General features: G+C 40.8%; 1 protein-coding gene across 5 annotated transcripts in view; it reads left to right on the forward strand.

Annotated features, from left to right (window-relative positions):
* The first annotated feature begins 1,657 nt into the window (after window positions 1–1,657).
* The window catches only part of IGF1 (insulin like growth factor 1), a 66,038-nt gene continuing 50,391 nt past the window's right edge, over window positions 1,658–17,304 (forward strand). The window contains exons 1-2 of one of the 5 annotated variants that reach the window (XM_036492459.2): window positions 1,658–1,963; window positions 6,996–7,152. In XM_036492459.2, coding sequence (XP_036348352.2) covers window positions 1,901–1,963; window positions 6,996–7,152 — 220 coding nt within the window. In that variant the 5' untranslated portion in view covers window positions 1,658–1,900. Of the gene's footprint in view, window positions 1,964–3,636; window positions 3,800–6,047; window positions 6,195–6,995; window positions 7,153–17,304 lie in introns of those variants that run through there. The other 4 variants (XM_004589598.4, XM_004589599.3, XM_036492460.2 and 1 more) reach the window with 4 other exon arrangements.

The following is a 17,304-nucleotide window of genomic DNA, read 5'->3' on the forward strand; positions in this document are numbered from 1 at the left end:
ATGCGATGGGAGTTTGTTCAAAGACTCCTTGATTATTATTTAATGCAGGGGTTACTCACATACCTACATATGCCCAGACGGCCAACTGTTGATGATTGGATTTTATATACTCTTCCACTCACCATTGACATGTCACAACTTTGTGCCACAAACTTCTTGTAACATAATCCCTCCTTCCCTATCTTGGATTTTCAAAAAGGCTTCACTTGCCCGTCTTCTCAGACAACCTGCCACTCCCTCCTCCTGTGTACTGTTCCTAGAGCGAAACGACCACGCACTCACCACACGACAATTAAATTTTCCTCTGCCATTCAGCTGAAAGCCCAAGGAGTCTGAACCACGTCTGCCCCTATTTCGTTTCTCTGAAGCCCACGGAGGAGGTGGCACAGTCACAGATCTCTGACCTGTATTCCTGAGAGGGGAACATTGCTATAAGGTATTAACCATGCAGAAGATGTCATGAAACCCAACCCTCCGTAAAACCCAAGAAGTTCTCCTTTGAAAGCATCCCCTCCACCCATGAGCCTCTGCCAGCCGGGGACAACAGAAGCAGCGAATGTGCCAGAATTGTCAAGTGCCCTTTCAGTGACAAACAAGACACAAGATCCAGGGAGTCCCACCATCTGTGAAACTGTGCCTACGGAGACATCCAGGGAGAGGACTATGCCTGATCTGGGCTTTTGCAACCCTGTTTCATAATCCACTTTCTTATCAACTGCCTCACAAAACCAAAGAGAAATAGGTACAAATTGTATTGACTAAAGATCAGAACTTGATTCTCCCTGACCAAGGCAATATACATCAGAAATAGCAAAACAGCTGTCTTGGAAGATGCTGCCAGCCACTCACCCGGAAGCAGGATTTGAATGACATCATAACTCCTGAGAGGGCAAAGCTAGCCAGCTTCTGTTGTTTACAATGCACACAAATTGGAGAAAGAACACACATAAATACATAGCACATACATACAGAAAAAAATTGAATATTAACTTTCTCTTCCAATGCTCTCCCACACCCCTGAAGTTTTGAAGGTACAAAAATGAAGAAACAATTTTAAAAACTAGTTCACTTTACAGCTCAGCATAATCTTTGCCTCATCATGGGCAAAAAGCATGGGCCAGTGTCCTGAAAGAAACCAAGCCAATGCCAGCTGCTCTCTGTATAAGTGGGTTCTAGGAAATGAGAACATTTCCCTTTCCTGGCACCTGTTACAAGGGGTCACCTGACCTCTGTGTTCCAATCGAGTTGACCCTGGTCATTTCAGGTTATAGTTGTAGCACTTGCTAGAGGTGGGTTTTTTCTTCCTTACTTACTTCTATTGCAAAAAAAAATTGCCCTAAGATTAAAAAAATTGTTCACCCATCCCCCACTTAAAATGTTTCTAATACTGGTAAGCTGTGTTAGCAGACATGTGTGTCTCAGTGCCCAGTATAAAGTTGTTCAGAAAGCAGACCCTTATTTTCTATGGCAGCCTAAGTGTTTTCATGCCTGCTAACCGTGTCACTAACACACATTCTTTTGAGAGAAAAAAAATTCTTCAGTGCTCTAGTTTTAAAATGCAAAGGTATGATGTTATTTGTCACCATGCCCAAAAAAGTCCTTACTAGATAACTTTGCCAGAAGAGGGAGAAAGAGAGAAGGCAAATGTTCCCCCAGCTGTTTCCTGTCTACAGTGTCTGTGTTTTGTAGATAAATGTGAGGATTTTCTCTAAATCCCTCTTCTGTTTGCTAAATCTCACTGTCACTGCTAAATTCAGAGCAGATAGAGCCTGCGCAATGGAATAAAGTCCTCAACATTGAAATGTGACATTGCTCTCAGCATCTCCCATCTCTCTGGATTCCGCTTTGCCTCATTATTCCTGCTAACCAATTCATTTCCAGACTTTACTCTTCAGAAGCCATGGGAAAAATCAGCAGTCTTCCAACTCAATTATTTAAGTGCTGCTTTTGTGATTTCTTGAAGGTAAATATTTTTTTTTTTACTCTTTGAAGTCATTGGGGGAATTTAAATTGGGTCCTGTTTTTCTTCTGCCTAGAGCGGGTCTTCACTTTAAATTTTTCATTGTTTCGGAACTGAGAGTTATTTATAAAATGCTGAATGTGCAATTTCATGGAATCAGAAGAGACAGCTCAGAGAGATGGATGCATTCACACAGATATCTATGAATAGAAGCTAGTGCAAGGTACTTATGTTAAATCCGCCACTTGCGCAGGGCTCCGGTGCTGTCATTGTGGAAGATTTCTTTAAATCTCATCAATGGCTAAGGGTTACAGAATGTGCAGAGGAACTTTGGGATCTCCCCCCCCCCCTCTTTCTCTCTCTCTCTCTCTCTCTTTTTTTTTTTTTTTTGCAGGTGCAGATGTTTTATTTTTAAGATCTTACTGGGATGTGTGTGTGAGAGAGAGAGAGAAAACTTGTCAGGACTTTATTTTACAAGACATGCCTCATGTAAAGAGTTATATTTCAGATGATATTAAAGCTTTTAAATACGATCTTTAGAACTAAGGTCCTGGAAGTCTCTGCGCTTAGTGCCAGGAGAGTCAAACTTACAATGAAGTTCAATTTGCTCTCGTGAAAAAGAAATTCTTGACAACTCTTGCTGACCGTGCATATCCATACGATCTAAACAAATGCATACTGTGTGTGGGAAGCTCACGCTTTTGTAGCAGCCGCTTGTCCAGCTTTTTTTCTCCCTGGAGCGGACTTGTCATGGGCAAAGTTTGGACTGAGGGTTTGTGTGTTGCAAATGTCTGATTTTATCTGCACTGCCAAGTCTCTTTAGGTAAATCTGGCTGTCGTTTTCAGTGCACTAACTTCTCGTTTCCGATCACTGGCCCTTGTTCAAGTTTCCATTCTCAGCAAAATTATATCCTTCATGACTTGTGTTTTTCCAATTTGCAAGCACTTTAAAGTCGCTGTCACTGGCTCCTCCGAAGCGACTGCCTGAGGGCTCAATTCATAAAACGTCCCAGCCACTTAGTGCAGCATTCATTCGCTGCTCTCACAGACCTCATCGCTCGGATCTTAGCACAGAGAGTAGCTTGGGAGTTGAGGATACCCATTGTCAGGCACCTGACTGCCGTCTTGGAGATGCCAACGCACACTCTGGCCACCTTGGGTTGCAACAAAGGCAGTCAGTACATATACTGCCTAGGGGATCTGACAGCTGGGGGGTTTGCCTGTCTGCTTAGTGGTCAGCAGCCAGGCTGTGGAGTGTTATATCTATATTGACTACAAGTTTGTGAAATCATCTCCAAATGAACTTTTTCATGCTGTGTATGCTGAAACGTTTCAGGAGTGGTGGTGCTGACAATAAGTTGCTAACTTTTGACTGGACTTGCAGCAGGAAGTGGCTGGAGTGAACTGCGTGTTTTTTCAAATGTAATTCAATCAGCAAAATTGTCTAGAGACAAAACTCAGGAGCTAACCAGCTGATGGTCCTCTCAGTGTCAAGGTATTTTCAAGGAAGGGAAGAAAGGAGCAGGCTGGAGCTGGGGTCGCCCTGCTGGGCGCCTACAGGAGCCACACAATAGAAAAGGGTGGTTTGATGAGGGTGGAAGGGATTGACTCATTTCCCAGCTGTGCAATTTGTTCATGGTTGAATGGACAAAAAGCAGTTTACTGGGGTTTACATTATACCTGCCTGGGTGTCCAGATATAACTAGATGCTTGCCCAAACCCCACCCACAACACAGCGCATGCTTTTAAGTCTTTCGTTTTCTATTCGCATCAGCCTCATAACACCCACCCTAACCTGCTGTGAAAGACCAGGGACAAACAAAAATGATTGCACCTACAGTGAGTATTTTCTTATGACTATTGCCCTTAAATGTTACTGGGCATTTGTACTGCAGTCCAGACATCTGGACTCAATTGATATTCTATTTATTTAAGATTGAAAGAGAAATCTCTGGATTAGTGAATGATTTTTGAGAGAAACAATATTCATTTTTTTTCCTCTTGCTGGCTCTTCATTCTTTTCCCCTTTATCATATCTGCTACTCCTCTCTATCAGCAGGCCTTTTATATTTGGCAAAATAAAAGGCCAAATGAATGAGGAACATATGGGGACACTTATTTCAAACTTTTAACTTTCAAGCAAGTTCATTATTATTTTCTTTTGTGGGAACACGATGTGATAAATTCTCTGGTTCTCTGTGGGTGGACTGGACTGTTCCCTAAACCAAAGGAAAATGCACTAGAGGTTCTGTCTGGTGCTAAGACTCTAAGTACTGATATTTATCTGACAATATAACTCAGCAAGAAAAAAAAGGAGAGATGAAAAACCTAAAATCTTAATTTGTTAATGGAAGAGATGTACAGGATTTCTGGACTTTCATCTGTTTTACCAGAAGTAACTGTTACAAATAAGGATTTGGCACCTGATGACTAAATTTACTAGTGCTATGTGTTGGGATGCCCCACCCCCATCCGGGATGTCACAAGAGCTGAAGAACCTGAAGGCATCCACCATGGTAGGTTCTTAGCTTTCCAAATGATTACAGAGTCCACCAGGAAGGGAGGGATGGAGAAGCAGGACTACTGACATGACATATATTCTATGGCTGGCGCATTGCCAGAGTGTGGGGCATATGCTGTAAAGTCAGATGCAGGTCTGCTCTTTTGGAAGGGGCCATCAAATATAGTTGAGTGGATCTGTTAAAGTTCTTTCTGCAAAAACTCAAGGGGAAACCTCCAAAGACTTCTTTTACAGCTAAGACAAATGAACACTGGGTTATAACTTGCTTCTTGCAGCCCCAATATCTTTGGCATTATGGGGGAGAAGGGCTTCATGCTGAGGTCCTACAGTGAAAATCAAGGAAATGTCCAGTTGAGCTTTTACCTACTCTTACATTTTATGTCCATTATTTATGATGATTTGCAAATAGTGGGTGCTTTTCATCTTCTACTGTTTTACAAGCATTAAGTAAATATTTATACTGTGTTAACAAGATATGGAGTTGGAGGGTTTTTTTTTTTTTCCCAGTTGCTGGGCTGAAGGGCTGGCCACAAAAATGGAAATCTTAATTAAAATGATGGAGCAAACTTTACCACCAGTGCAGAGCCATTAAGTTCAGAGTTCATGCAGGACAGGCAGGTGGCCAGAAAATAAATGGCTGAGTCTGTTTCTCCAAAAATAATGGCATTGAATGGACCTGTCCCTATGGGGAGGTTCGGAAAAATGGGGGGAGCTTAATAATTATGGCTTCCAGCTTTAGTCAAGAACGCTTTTAACAGGGTACTTGCCTCACTTCCTGTCAGGGGTTCTTCCAGTGCTACTGGAAGTAGTTGCATCTGAGAACAGTGAAGCTGCTCACCTTGGGAGCTTCCTGGAAGAAAACATGTCTCTGTGACAAGTAGCAACATGGAAAAATTTAAGGCTCACCTTAGCTCTGTTTGACTGCTTGGGGGAGAGGGGGGTGACTGGAGCCGGAAGAATCTTGCCTTTGGCAGGTCAGACCAAGTCAAGTAGATTTTGCTATAAAATGGATACAGTGACAAGCAAGTCCCTCCAAAAGATGCAGTCAGAATTCCTGTGCATAAAAATAAAATTAAAAAGAGGCTCAGGTTTTGAGCCCAATGTTCATACAGGAAAGAGACTTTTTGCACCTGTGTGCATCTGGCATTGGACTTGCAGCAAGGGGCTCCAGACTGCAGGAGCAGCAGCATTTACTGAGTGTGGAGGGTCAGAAGCAATATCCTAAAGTGTGGCTCCTGGACACACTCTCTACTTTGAACTAAAAGAAATCCAAAAGCCTTGGAAGCCAAGTCTCTTTCTGGCTTTTTGCAGCCAGAAACTCCCAGCAGACCATAGAAACTAGAACCCCTCCTCCTCACAGCCAGACACTAAACCTCCAAGTGTTACTCTAACCTTTGTTTGCCTTTCTGTGTAAAAACTGGCAAAAAAAAAAAAAAAAAAAAATACCTTCTCTGATAGTGGGTCCCAAGCCACTCCCTTTAGAAAGGCTCATGCTCCCCACCCAGGGATTAGGACTGTTCCATGGGGGGATCACGAGAAGTCAGAGGGAACAAGCATTGCTGGGTTTCCCCACCTCAGTCTCCTAGCATTAGATCATACCCTTCTGTCCAATCACAGCTCTACATGACTGTCCATGCTCCATTGGACCTAAGCATAAAAATCAGAGAGCTCCCCTGGATCTTTGGGTCTTCACTGTGAAGTCTCCTAGTTCAGGTAAAACTTTGATTTTAAAATGTTGTGTTTTCTCATATTTGTCTTTGGTTATAGGAATTGCTTCCCATGACCTTTGTGGAGGGTGCTCCTATGGAAGTATGAGTCAATTTTATTTCTAAATCCTGATTTTTCTTTTTTCTTTCTTTCTTTCTTTTTTTTTTTTTTTCCTGTTTCTGCTTTTTCCTTCTACTTGGGGTTGGATTAATTGCTGATATTCTCCAGCTAAGATTTCTCTGTCTTTATCTCTCTCTTGCTCTTACAAGAAAATATAATGATGTATAGTGTTTTGACAAGTTCCTTTTTAACCACAGTAAATTCTTTTTCCTCAGTAGCATGGGCATCATGTCCTGATTAACTTCATACTCTGTTAAATAATGATTGCATATGCTATGTGTGGATTGCCAAATTTTAGCATATTTAAACTAATGAGCATGTATGGCTTCAAGTCAGTTTTGCTGACAACATAATTCAGTCATTCAAAAGTTTTAGCAGGATTTCTGAGCTAGAAGTGGTTAATACAGGCATCTTTCATTTTTTCATGTAAGTGTTTCAAGCTAGTTTATCCCCGTTAGTTGTAATCAGAATGTCCGAAGCAGGGGTTCGGAGCGGTTTGACGCAAGCCTGTGCGCAGCCCGTGACCCCCAGCTGTCGCGCACACACTCGGTTGCACTTGGGTGCCAGGTGGTTCCGATCAGTGTCAGATTTGGAAACCCGGGAAATGCACAGGCATCCGCCTCCCACCCTCACGCGCCTCACAAGGACCCAGGAGGAGCCCTGACCCTGCTTCTGTTTCCTTGGCAGGTAAAGATGCGCATCCTGTCGCTCTCGCATCTCTTCTACCTGGCCCTGTGCTTGCTCACCTTCACCAGCTCCGCCACGGCCGCACCGGAGACGCTCTGCGGGGCTGAGCTGGTGGATGCTCTTCAGTTCGTGTGTGGAGACAGGGGCTTTTATTTCAGTAAGTAGCCTTCTCTGCCCTGCGCTGTTAAAGTCTGAAGTAGAAGGCTCTGTGGATTTACAACCGCAGAGCGTTGTGTGAAGAACTGAATGACTGCCGTGGCTGGCAGCCACCCTCAGCCTCTGAGATTCCTCACCTTAAAGTAAGCATAGAGTTTCAGCGAGGCTGTGGCAGGTTTTGCAGATTTACGATGGAATTTTCCTCCTTAACAGTTTGTCTTTATTTCTCATGGAGCCTTTTCTCAACTGTTACCATTTACCCTTGCTCTTCATGCTTTCATTAAAAGATGGGGGCAGAATGACGCTGGAGTGTTGAGTCTGAGAACTCGGTGTGCCCTTCGAAATCTGTGGAACACGTTTAGGGCTGTTTTTAAGTGTATGGAATTTGGAGTAACATGGTAAGAACTTCCCAGTCAGTGAGTGCACCAGGAGAAAGAATAAAGAAGACACATCCCAGGTTTCTGTGTGTCCTGTGAAGTCACCACGAACAGCTAGACGGTGAACTTCACTCAAAGGCACCTTTGCATTAAATCTGCAGGTTCTCTCTAAAGACATGCCAAAATGTCATATTCCTTTTCCCCTCTGTGCTAATTGCCCTGGATGTGTTTGTTATTGTCGTCCTTTGGCACAGCTCTTCTCTGGACTCGCCAGGGACATCTCCATCTGGGCAAGGGAATCTGACAAGTGTAACATCACTTATCTCCCCAGCAGGTCTCAGGTGATTAGGAAGTTGACGGTGAAAAGTAGACAGCCAAGCCAAAGCCTGCAAATAACAAAACAATAGCCAGTGATCCCTAAAGGAACTGGTTGCTTAAAGAACCCACCTTGCTTCACCATCTAGAATAATTCAGTGGAAGAGTTAAAGCCAGATGCTCATTCTGTATACTTTGGAATTGTAAAGGGTTCCAGGAAATGGAGCATGAATCATCTTTAAAGGTTCATATCACTCAAGTGTAGACAGCTTACCTCAGCTACCCACTAAGCTTTCAATAGCGCCTGTGATGACTCACACACTTGAAGTTGCTCTCATTTCCCCAAATATGAACCCCTCTGTGGACAGGTGTGTGTGTGTGTATGCTGGGGATGGACAGTGTGCACACCAGTCTGGAGGTCAGTAGGGGGGATGTGAAGGAAGAAGCTGGTAACCGGCCTGATGGTCTGTGCTGGCCTTGGATTTGGCAACAGTCTTTAAATGACTAGTGACAGGCAGCCAGAAGCACTTTCTGCCATTTAAATGAGCAATTCTCACTCACTGCTCTGAGCCAGCGCTTTAATTAAATGAATTCATTTATTTTCTGGCAATATAGCAATTCTATCCAGTTCTGTCTAGCAGGGCAGATGAATGAGTTCATTGGGTGGGTGCTTTTCCAATAGCATATTTGCTTTACTTTTTAAAAATCCTATGGAAGGTAAATGTGTGATATCAACCTGACCCAACAGGGATTTGTAACTCCTCTATAATTTGCTGCTACTGGTCAGCATGTTGTTAATGAGTAAGTGGCCCTCACTTATTATTCACTAAGGGATTTTTTTTTTGGCATTGACAATCTGTAAGATTTCTTCTCGTATCCAGTTCAATAGGTAATTGCCAAGCCCACAAGTGTTCCCTGTTATATGCCAGATTGACCCCTGAGGCTCAGCATGACATGCTCCAGGATTTGCATGCCTGGTGCATGGAAGTTAGATGCCATGCCAGTAATGTTTGCAGTAGATGATGAAAAGTAAGAATGGAAAGAATGACTTGGTTTTAAAGTAATGCTATGATCCTTGTGTATGCTCACACAAGCATTTGAGAGTATTAGACAACTGTCACAAAAAGCAGTTCCAAGGCACTGAAAGGGTTCAACACAACAAATGTCAGCAAATATTTTTAGTTTTATGTTAATAACTTGAAAGGAAAATGTATATATAGCCATTTGATGTTTAGAGTATGCCTTTGGCTAGAAAGCGGTTTTGTAAATCATGTGTTATTGCCATGAAGAGGATATGTTTCAGATGTTCTGCGTTACAAGAGTTCCTTGATTTATGTCAATACCCCGCCTGACATAGACTCTCATGAGCAAAGCTCTTCTTGTTAGCTTTTTAATAGACTGGAAAATCCTCCTTATCCAGAAGTTCACTATTTAAGTTATTCTAATTTAAGTCAAAACATCTGCTACACAGAAGAAAATATCCTAGAAACAAAAGAAAGGTTGGCCTAAACTTCAAGGAACCTCACAGTCTAGTTGGGAGGTTAAAAAAATGCACGTAAATATTACTAAGTGTCATGAGAAAAATACTCTTGGGGAAATAGGTGGTGTACTCTCTGCTTTCTCTGAATATTCTTTTCCGTTTTTAGCTTCACCTTACCAAGTTCTACCCTCACATGAATAACACCTCCTCAATGGACTCTTTCGTGCCAAAGGCCATATTTTTTTAAATACTTTTGAATACCAGTATCTAGTTCAATGCCTGGCACACAGGGTAGTCATGCATATTTGATTATTCAGCTGACAGAATTGGATTCAATTTAATATAATGGAATTACTTTGGGGGGGTTGTCATAGGAACCATCAAGAATTAGGGTTATCAAGTACTTTCATGTTTGCCCAAGTGTTTGATACAATGATCCTTTTCTTAACTGAATAGAGCACAAACTGACTTAGAGGCTATATTTTGGTTATTGTCAAACTACATTGATGGTCTGTTTGTGTCTGAGCCAATCATTGTTACTCTTGTCAACAAATTATATTGAGTTTCCTTTTGTCCCCTGAGATTTACAATGTGTAGAGAAGTCAGCTCTTGGCACTTGGAGTCTTTGAAATCCTCTTTTTGAAGAAAGAATTCTTCCCCACTTTCATTGCCTGTTTGGTGACACATTTTTTCAGCTTTGTTTTCAAATATTTGTGGTAGCTATGCCTTCTATTGTAAACTGCTTCAACTCTTTCAGAAGTATGGATATTTCTTAACAGTAGGAAATGCTTTCTGATCCTGGTTTGAATTTTCAACTCCTCAAAGAAAATTGCTTCCCTCTGAATTTTTAGTCAATCCAGAATTTTCAACAAGGAGAGTTTTCCAATGCCACTAGAAATATTCTAAGTAAATATTTTGTTCCTAGCTCCTATTTTGACAAGATTGACAGTGCTGAGAGTGAGCTCCTTCTGTTCAAGCCCAAGCTCCAGCAGAGCACAGAGGAGCAGCCTGCTGCATGGCTGTGCTCTGCACATCTGCCCGGCACACGTGGAACAGTTCATCTAGAACGAATGCAGCTTCCCCTCACATTTTTGTGAAATTAAATATCCTATGTAGAGCTAATTAATGCTTCTTCTCTGAGTCTTTGAGCAAGAGAGCCTCTCAACCAGCCTGGTGCTGTCCTAGTCCTTGGGGGGGGAGGGCGGACAAAAAAATGGTGATTTAATAGAGGTGAATGTACATTGAGAAAGAGCTTGCTGTTGTCTCACGCGATGCATGGAGCCCTTGCAGGGCTGGCTCCCTCTGAGTTTGTTTTGCATGAAACACAACATGAAGTAAAATGAAATAGGAGAAGTTAAGCTTGTCATGGACATGAATTTTGACAGCCATAACGATTAACCATTTTGACAAGCTGTTTAGGGGCTTGTAGAATTTCTCTCCTTGGAGATACTTGAAAAAAATGATGGACAACCAGCCTTCTTGGATGGTTTCAATTAGGAGCAACCAAAAGAAAGAGAACTTCTGGGGTCTTTTTTAGTTTTAAGAGTCTATAAACAATCCTTTAAATAAACTGTATATGTTTGACCTCAGTGGTCTAGGAAAAAGGAGAAGTAAATCAATTAGAAAGGAAACTTGGATATCCCTCTAGCTACTCCAGATCTATAGATTTTGTAAAACATACTTCCAATGTGTAGTTATTAAGAACACATTTAAATAAAAGAATGATGTTCTTCCTGTGTTAAAATATATTGTTTTTACAAAGAGTTTAAAATGCGGTAACTTTTCTAGTTTGAGATTATTATTACTAACTCAAGCTTCTGTCCTTAAACTGCTCGCAGACTTGTCATTCGTCAGCTGTATGACTTGTTAGCAGGTATTTACACTTCCTGGGTCAAAATGTCTTTGTGGAGCAAGGGAATTTTGTCAAAGTAAATGAGCTCTTTTAGCTTTAACAAACCAAAAGTCTAGGTGACAATTAACAAGGATTTGTTTCTTTTCAAGAAAGAGGAACCTTGGATTTAAGCCGGGACCAAAGAACATTTAGGCTCCATTATCTTCTGTACATAGTTTCTGTTGGTCCCCAAAGATAGGAGATTCCACCCACTTAAAGAGCAGGCAGCTGCTTTGTTTTATTTTGCTTTAAGTGGGATTTAATCCTTCAAAGATACAATAGAAACTTGGAAATAATGAAATGCATGCAGGTCAGCTGACCAAAGGAGTGTGCCACAATGAACCCACACTACCAGGTTTTGTTGTTGTTGTTGTTTAACTTTCTTGGCAGGGAAGACAGTGAGTAGGCTCATCTTATAGCTTCCCTTTACTCAATTAGAACAGGAAAGTACAAACCTCTTGGTTTTTTTTTTAACCTATTGGTTCTTAAACCTATTCTAGTTAAAGAAGGGTGTGTGATTTTAGGCACCCAAAGACACCTTCATCCACTAAGAGCATTGTTTTGAGTAGGACTGAATTTGACTGGTAGCAATTACATTCCTTTTCTTGATATTTGTTAACTGCCAGTCATTCATTTATGTAGTTGTTGTTGAAAGTTAGGAATATAATTACAGTATGATAAAGCACTTTGAAACTAATTGGCACATGTAGAGTTTGCCCTTATGATCTTGGTCTCTTTAGTGCCATAAAGCTAAAAATGCAGAGACATCATTCAAGAAAGCTATTCTTACCATTGATCTTTAAATATGGCCAGGAGGATTAGTATATACAACCAAGGGACCACTAAGGAAATAATCATTTCTGTGCCAGGTTAGAAAATCTATTGAATCTTTTCTGGCATGATAATATCCTTCCAAATCCCTTCTCCCAAGTTGAAGAATTATGAGCAGGAAAGCAAAGAATTCAAGACCAACAGCAAGATGTCTATTGCCAATTGCCCAGGGCTTGAACCCCAGTTCTACAACTTTCTGGATCAGTGAATTGGAGCAAGTTATTTAATATCTTTATTTCCTCAATTTTCTCATCTATAAAATGGGAAAATGGGATCTGCTTTACAGAGTTGATGTGAAGTTTAAATGAGTTAAGAAATTAGAATATGTTCACTTGGAATGCATTCTGACATTTAGTAAATACCATACACATGTTAGTTATTATACTTATTCTCTTTTGGGATCCATTTCAGAATGTGTAGCAAAGGTTGAGGTATCTGAACAGTCCAATTAGTTATATGTTCATTTTCTTTTCTTGGCAGCAGCTGATGAAACCTATTAGTTGTATTAGCAGTTGTGTAGTACTATTAATACTAATAACAAGAATAATGTTTTGTGTTTATCCACAACACTTACTTTTACAAAATCCAGTTGTGTCGACTTTATTTTATCTTTACCCAAGTCTTGCTTCATTTAGCAAATAAGAAATAGGAGACTTGGAGATTTTCTGAATTACTTTGCTGGATGGATCCCAAACCAAAACAACAACCCTTGTCTCCAAGAAGTGTGCCCGTTCAGCCCTTCATGTGTTTAGCAGCTCAGTATGTTGCAGCATAAAGAGATGTTCCAAAGTTCAGTCCAATCCTTTGAGAGATCAACAGCAGGAATACCAGGGTTACTCAGTCGATTTTTAACACTGACTTAAGTGTGAGATTAAGGAAGAGACCCATGCAATAACCCTACCTCTTTCTGGATAAATTCAGGAAATGCTAACAGGATTCTTTGGGGTTCATAAGAAAAGTCTTTGATTACAGGCTACTGATGTGCAAGATTCCTTTCAGGTAGAGGCTTGGATCCCACTCAGTAGAACACTGCAGATCACATCTGAGTACCAGAATAGGCAGTGTGATCTTGGGAAGGCTGTCTTCTAGACAACTTCAAATTCTGCTCTTTCTGTGACAGTGAATCTCAAGTGCTTCTTTTCCTGTAGTTTTGTTAATCATTTTCCTTCTCCAAAAACATACGGAATAAAAGCTGCTCGGTTGGGTAAAATATCTTTCTTTGGATGCTATGATAATTGTGATAAAGGAGAGGGGGTGACAAGGCACCAAGAACCATATAACCAGCCAGGTGGAAAGACTCTTCCCTACCTAACCATAACAAGAGCTATGGACGTAGTCAGGGATTTTAGTCGCAAGTCTTCCACCTGTGCAGGTGTCACTTAACCTGTTGTTTGAAGACCACTGGACTGAAATGCATCCTATATTCAGCAACTAGTAAGGTAGACATCTGAGATCCAAAAAAAAAAAAAAAAAAAAAAAAAAAGAGTTCTAGCATTTTGCAAAGTTGATTGACCTCCAAACACCTTGTCCAGGCAGCATGCACCATGCCAGCATTTCTCAGGACCTCCATTAAACCAGACTCCTCTCTCTCCAGAAGCTGTGCTTCTCATTTCATGCCCCACACCAAATAATTAGACACACCGGAAAAAGCACAATGTCTCTCCCAAAGAGATTTTTCATTGTTCTCAATGATGGACTGCAAAGTGTTTGCTCTTTTAGGCAGCCAGACATCTTTGACAACAACAGTGGCAAAAAAAAATCATTTTTGTGCTGAGCTGCTGCCCTGGCCGAACTCCACCTTACACCTCTCCATGAACCATTAGCAGACTCATACATACCAAATAATGACTTTTGGTTGCCTAGAAAGTTCAAACTCCCAGCCCTTATTAGCTGTTAGTCTAAAGAGATGACAACATAGCATTTTGTTTTTCTTTGTATGTATGTGAGATTGTGTTTAAAACATAGTAAGGAGCTGTTATTTGACATACAATTGCTGAACTACAGTAAGTTGTATGCCTATTTAATGCATTGTTTAGTCTCATATTGGCTAAAGTCACTGAAAGAACACTTGGCAAGCTTTGGTTTTTCATTCTTGGCATAACTACCCTTCTCTCTTTTTTTTCACTGAACTTTAAATAACAAGAAAAAACCCTCCACTTACTTTACATCTGGCATATTGCTTTATGCAATTGGTCAGAACCTTTACATGTGACCTTCTGCATTTGTCCTAAGGTAATTAATGGCTTTGCAATATTTGATCAGCAAAAGCATGGACACAAAGAGAAATTGTGAAATCAGCAAAGACCACACAGTCTTTTAAATTAAAACCTTTTGCATTAAAAGCTCAAACTTTCTGCAGAGATAAGGGTTTCTAAGCCAAGAAAAAAGAAGACACTCTGAAACCCAGGGAAGACACCCAAGCACCCGGTTATTGATTAAGTATACATATCTCTTATGTCTCCTCCTTAAAGCTATCTCACTGTTGGAAATAAATAAAACTGAGAGATGTTACAAGTTTGGAAATCCCTAAAAATAATTTTATCAAACACCAAGACTAAAATCCAGATAGATGTGGTATATCCTATTCGTGGTAGTTAATTAGTAGCAGAAATAGGAGATACTATTGATTCTGTTTTCATATCCCAATGTAGTATTCTTTCATCTTGCACTAATTAACCCTGTCCTGTCAAAGAAAGTCACCTGGTAAATCATGTAATCTTTAAAGACCTCCATTCAAGTTTATCCAAATGGCCATAAATCTTGGTTTATCTTTCATTTCAATAAACTCACCTGGGACTTAACACATTTTCCTTCCTTGCTGTTGAAATTTGAACAGATTAAAGTGACTCTATGTCTGACTCATAAGTGGTACACAAAGCTTTCACATATTGTATGTTATACGATTCTGACTCTCTGGTCACTCTCTCCAATGTCAACTTGGTAAAACTGCTTTGGAATGACTTAGCAAAGCTGTACTCCTGCAAAATCTGAAGCAGTCTGATGAGTTATTGGATCAACTTTTTTCTGGAGATTTCCCTAATGGTCTTAGACCAAAAGAAATTTACACCTGATTGCTTTCAGATTTCTTAAAAAATACTCCACCCATCTTTTCTCATTTTCTTCTTTTATCTGCAGTCTTCCTGAGGTACTGGAGAAGCTGGGTGAAGGGCTTTCAGAGAGTTGGCCAGGAATAGAGGTTATTCTGTGAGTCCTGCTGGAAGATGGTACTGCCTCTGTGCATTTACTCTGATGAAATGGCTCTTTCCTCAGAGGCAAGCTATTTAGAAAACCTGACCTGAGCCAACCGCACATTAGCCAACTCCTCAGCATTCCCCTCAGCAACTGGGGGAAGGAGCACCACGAGTTAGAATTCTGGATTCAATTGACTTGAGAACATTGTATACTTCTTTGCTCTCTCCTCCCTGAGCCTATCTCCAACTCCTTCATATGACTCAGTGGCTTGTTTCTCAGCCCTACTTCGGTCCTGTACTGCCTACTCATGCTTCCCTTAAGTGCCACAGACAGAGGCTCTCAACCTCAGCATTATGGGGGAGGGAGGAGGGAGGAATGGGGAACTGTCCTGTGTATTAAAGAATGTTTAGCAAGATACTTGGCCTCTACCCACTAGATGCCAGTAGTCCCCTGCTCTTAGTTGTGATCATGAAAACTATTTCCAGGCATTGCTGAATATCCCAAAAGGACATAATTGCCCTCAGGAGATTTTAAGGACCACAGTACTAGATGAGCATCCAGCAAAGAGGAGAGAAATTGTAAGTGAAAGTCACACACCAGCTATCGGTTACTGATTAATCAGAAGTCTGTGATTGCTTACCCAGCATAAGCAATGAGAAGAGTCATTGGGGTTTTGAAACTTTTTCTCCAAAAATAAAAAAAGGCTCTTCCTATAAGCTATGCAAAGATATTTGAAGATACCATCTCTAACCTTAAAGATTTGGAACTCATTTATGTTAGTTCGAGAAGTTAAGGCAGGCAGAAACATCCAGAGAAAAATTGTGTGCTTAGGATTTGATTGTGACCATCTGGAGCAAATGAAAAAGAAGCTGGGTGTCTTTGACCTCAATATTTGTGGCCATTCCCTTCTCAGTCACATAATAAATAAATGCTCAAATCCTTACCCACGAAAAAGTCTGGTTCCAAGGTAGTAGCCACAATTTTCCTGCTCCTTTCTTGTGCCTTTCCTCTCTGAGTATCATCAGAATCATTTTGTTGCCCAGTGACAGTCAGAAGTTCCATGTTTGGGCCTGACCCAGCTTCCCTCCTGGAAAGCTCAGTGACCTTGGAGAAGCCACTTCACAATGTTGGGGCTTTGTGAATGGGAATAAAAACAATTATATCTCAGAGTATCTCTGATGCTTGACTCTACAAGGATGTGGAATTGAAACAGCTAAAAATTGAATTAGAAACTTTGCCTTGCCCCCTCATCATGGCCCCAAAATTACTTAAATTTTTTGGCATAAAATGTTAATTATAATCTATATAAGTTAATTAGTCACTGTATCCTAACATTCTTAACTAAAAAGAAAAGCAGGCTAGGAACTCCTAGTCGTTTGTCACTTTGTGTTTAGACCACCTAAGAGTTAAAAAGTACATTTTCAGAACATTCACTCAGTATTACCCTTCCTGTGTTCTCACTGGACAAAGAGCAAAAGACCACTTTCCCATACTGAGCTTGCTTAGATCATTTTTCTCCATGAGGTAGCTAGTTAGTCACTGGGATACCACACAAGGACCAAAGATTCCTGTTCTTTCAACTCAGCTATTGGTGAATTCTGCTGAGCCTCCAGAAAGCAGTGCTCAGCGGACGGAATATACTCACTAATCAGAAATTTCTATTTGTATTCTCAAGTTGCCGATCTAGACTACTTCCTTTGCACCTGACTTAGGGGAATTGGATTTTTTGTTTCAGCATGACTTTGATGACAATGAAACGGAGTTTTATTTCCATATGGACCAGGGACCATGTGGTCTTTCTATCTCAGGAACGTCTCATCCCATGGTTCCTAGACACAAGATTTGATGCAATAAGGAAACTTTTGAACCACACAATCAAGTCCTGGTTTGTGCTATGAATTTTATTTCTGTTTTATTTTAAGCTCTTTTCCAAAAAGAGGGAGTACATTTTAACATTTTTTTTTCTATTCACCACAGCATGAAGCACGGGGAACTTAATAAATACTTTGATTTGATATTGACAAAATCATTCCAAAACTGCTTCCTTCTTTCCAGAGCCTAGAGTAT

The sequence above is a fragment of the Ochotona princeps genome, chromosome 15, assembly GCF_030435755.1.
Source record: "Ochotona princeps isolate mOchPri1 chromosome 15, mOchPri1.hap1, whole genome shotgun sequence".
Classification (NCBI taxonomy): Eukaryota; Metazoa; Chordata; class Mammalia; order Lagomorpha; family Ochotonidae; genus Ochotona; species Ochotona princeps.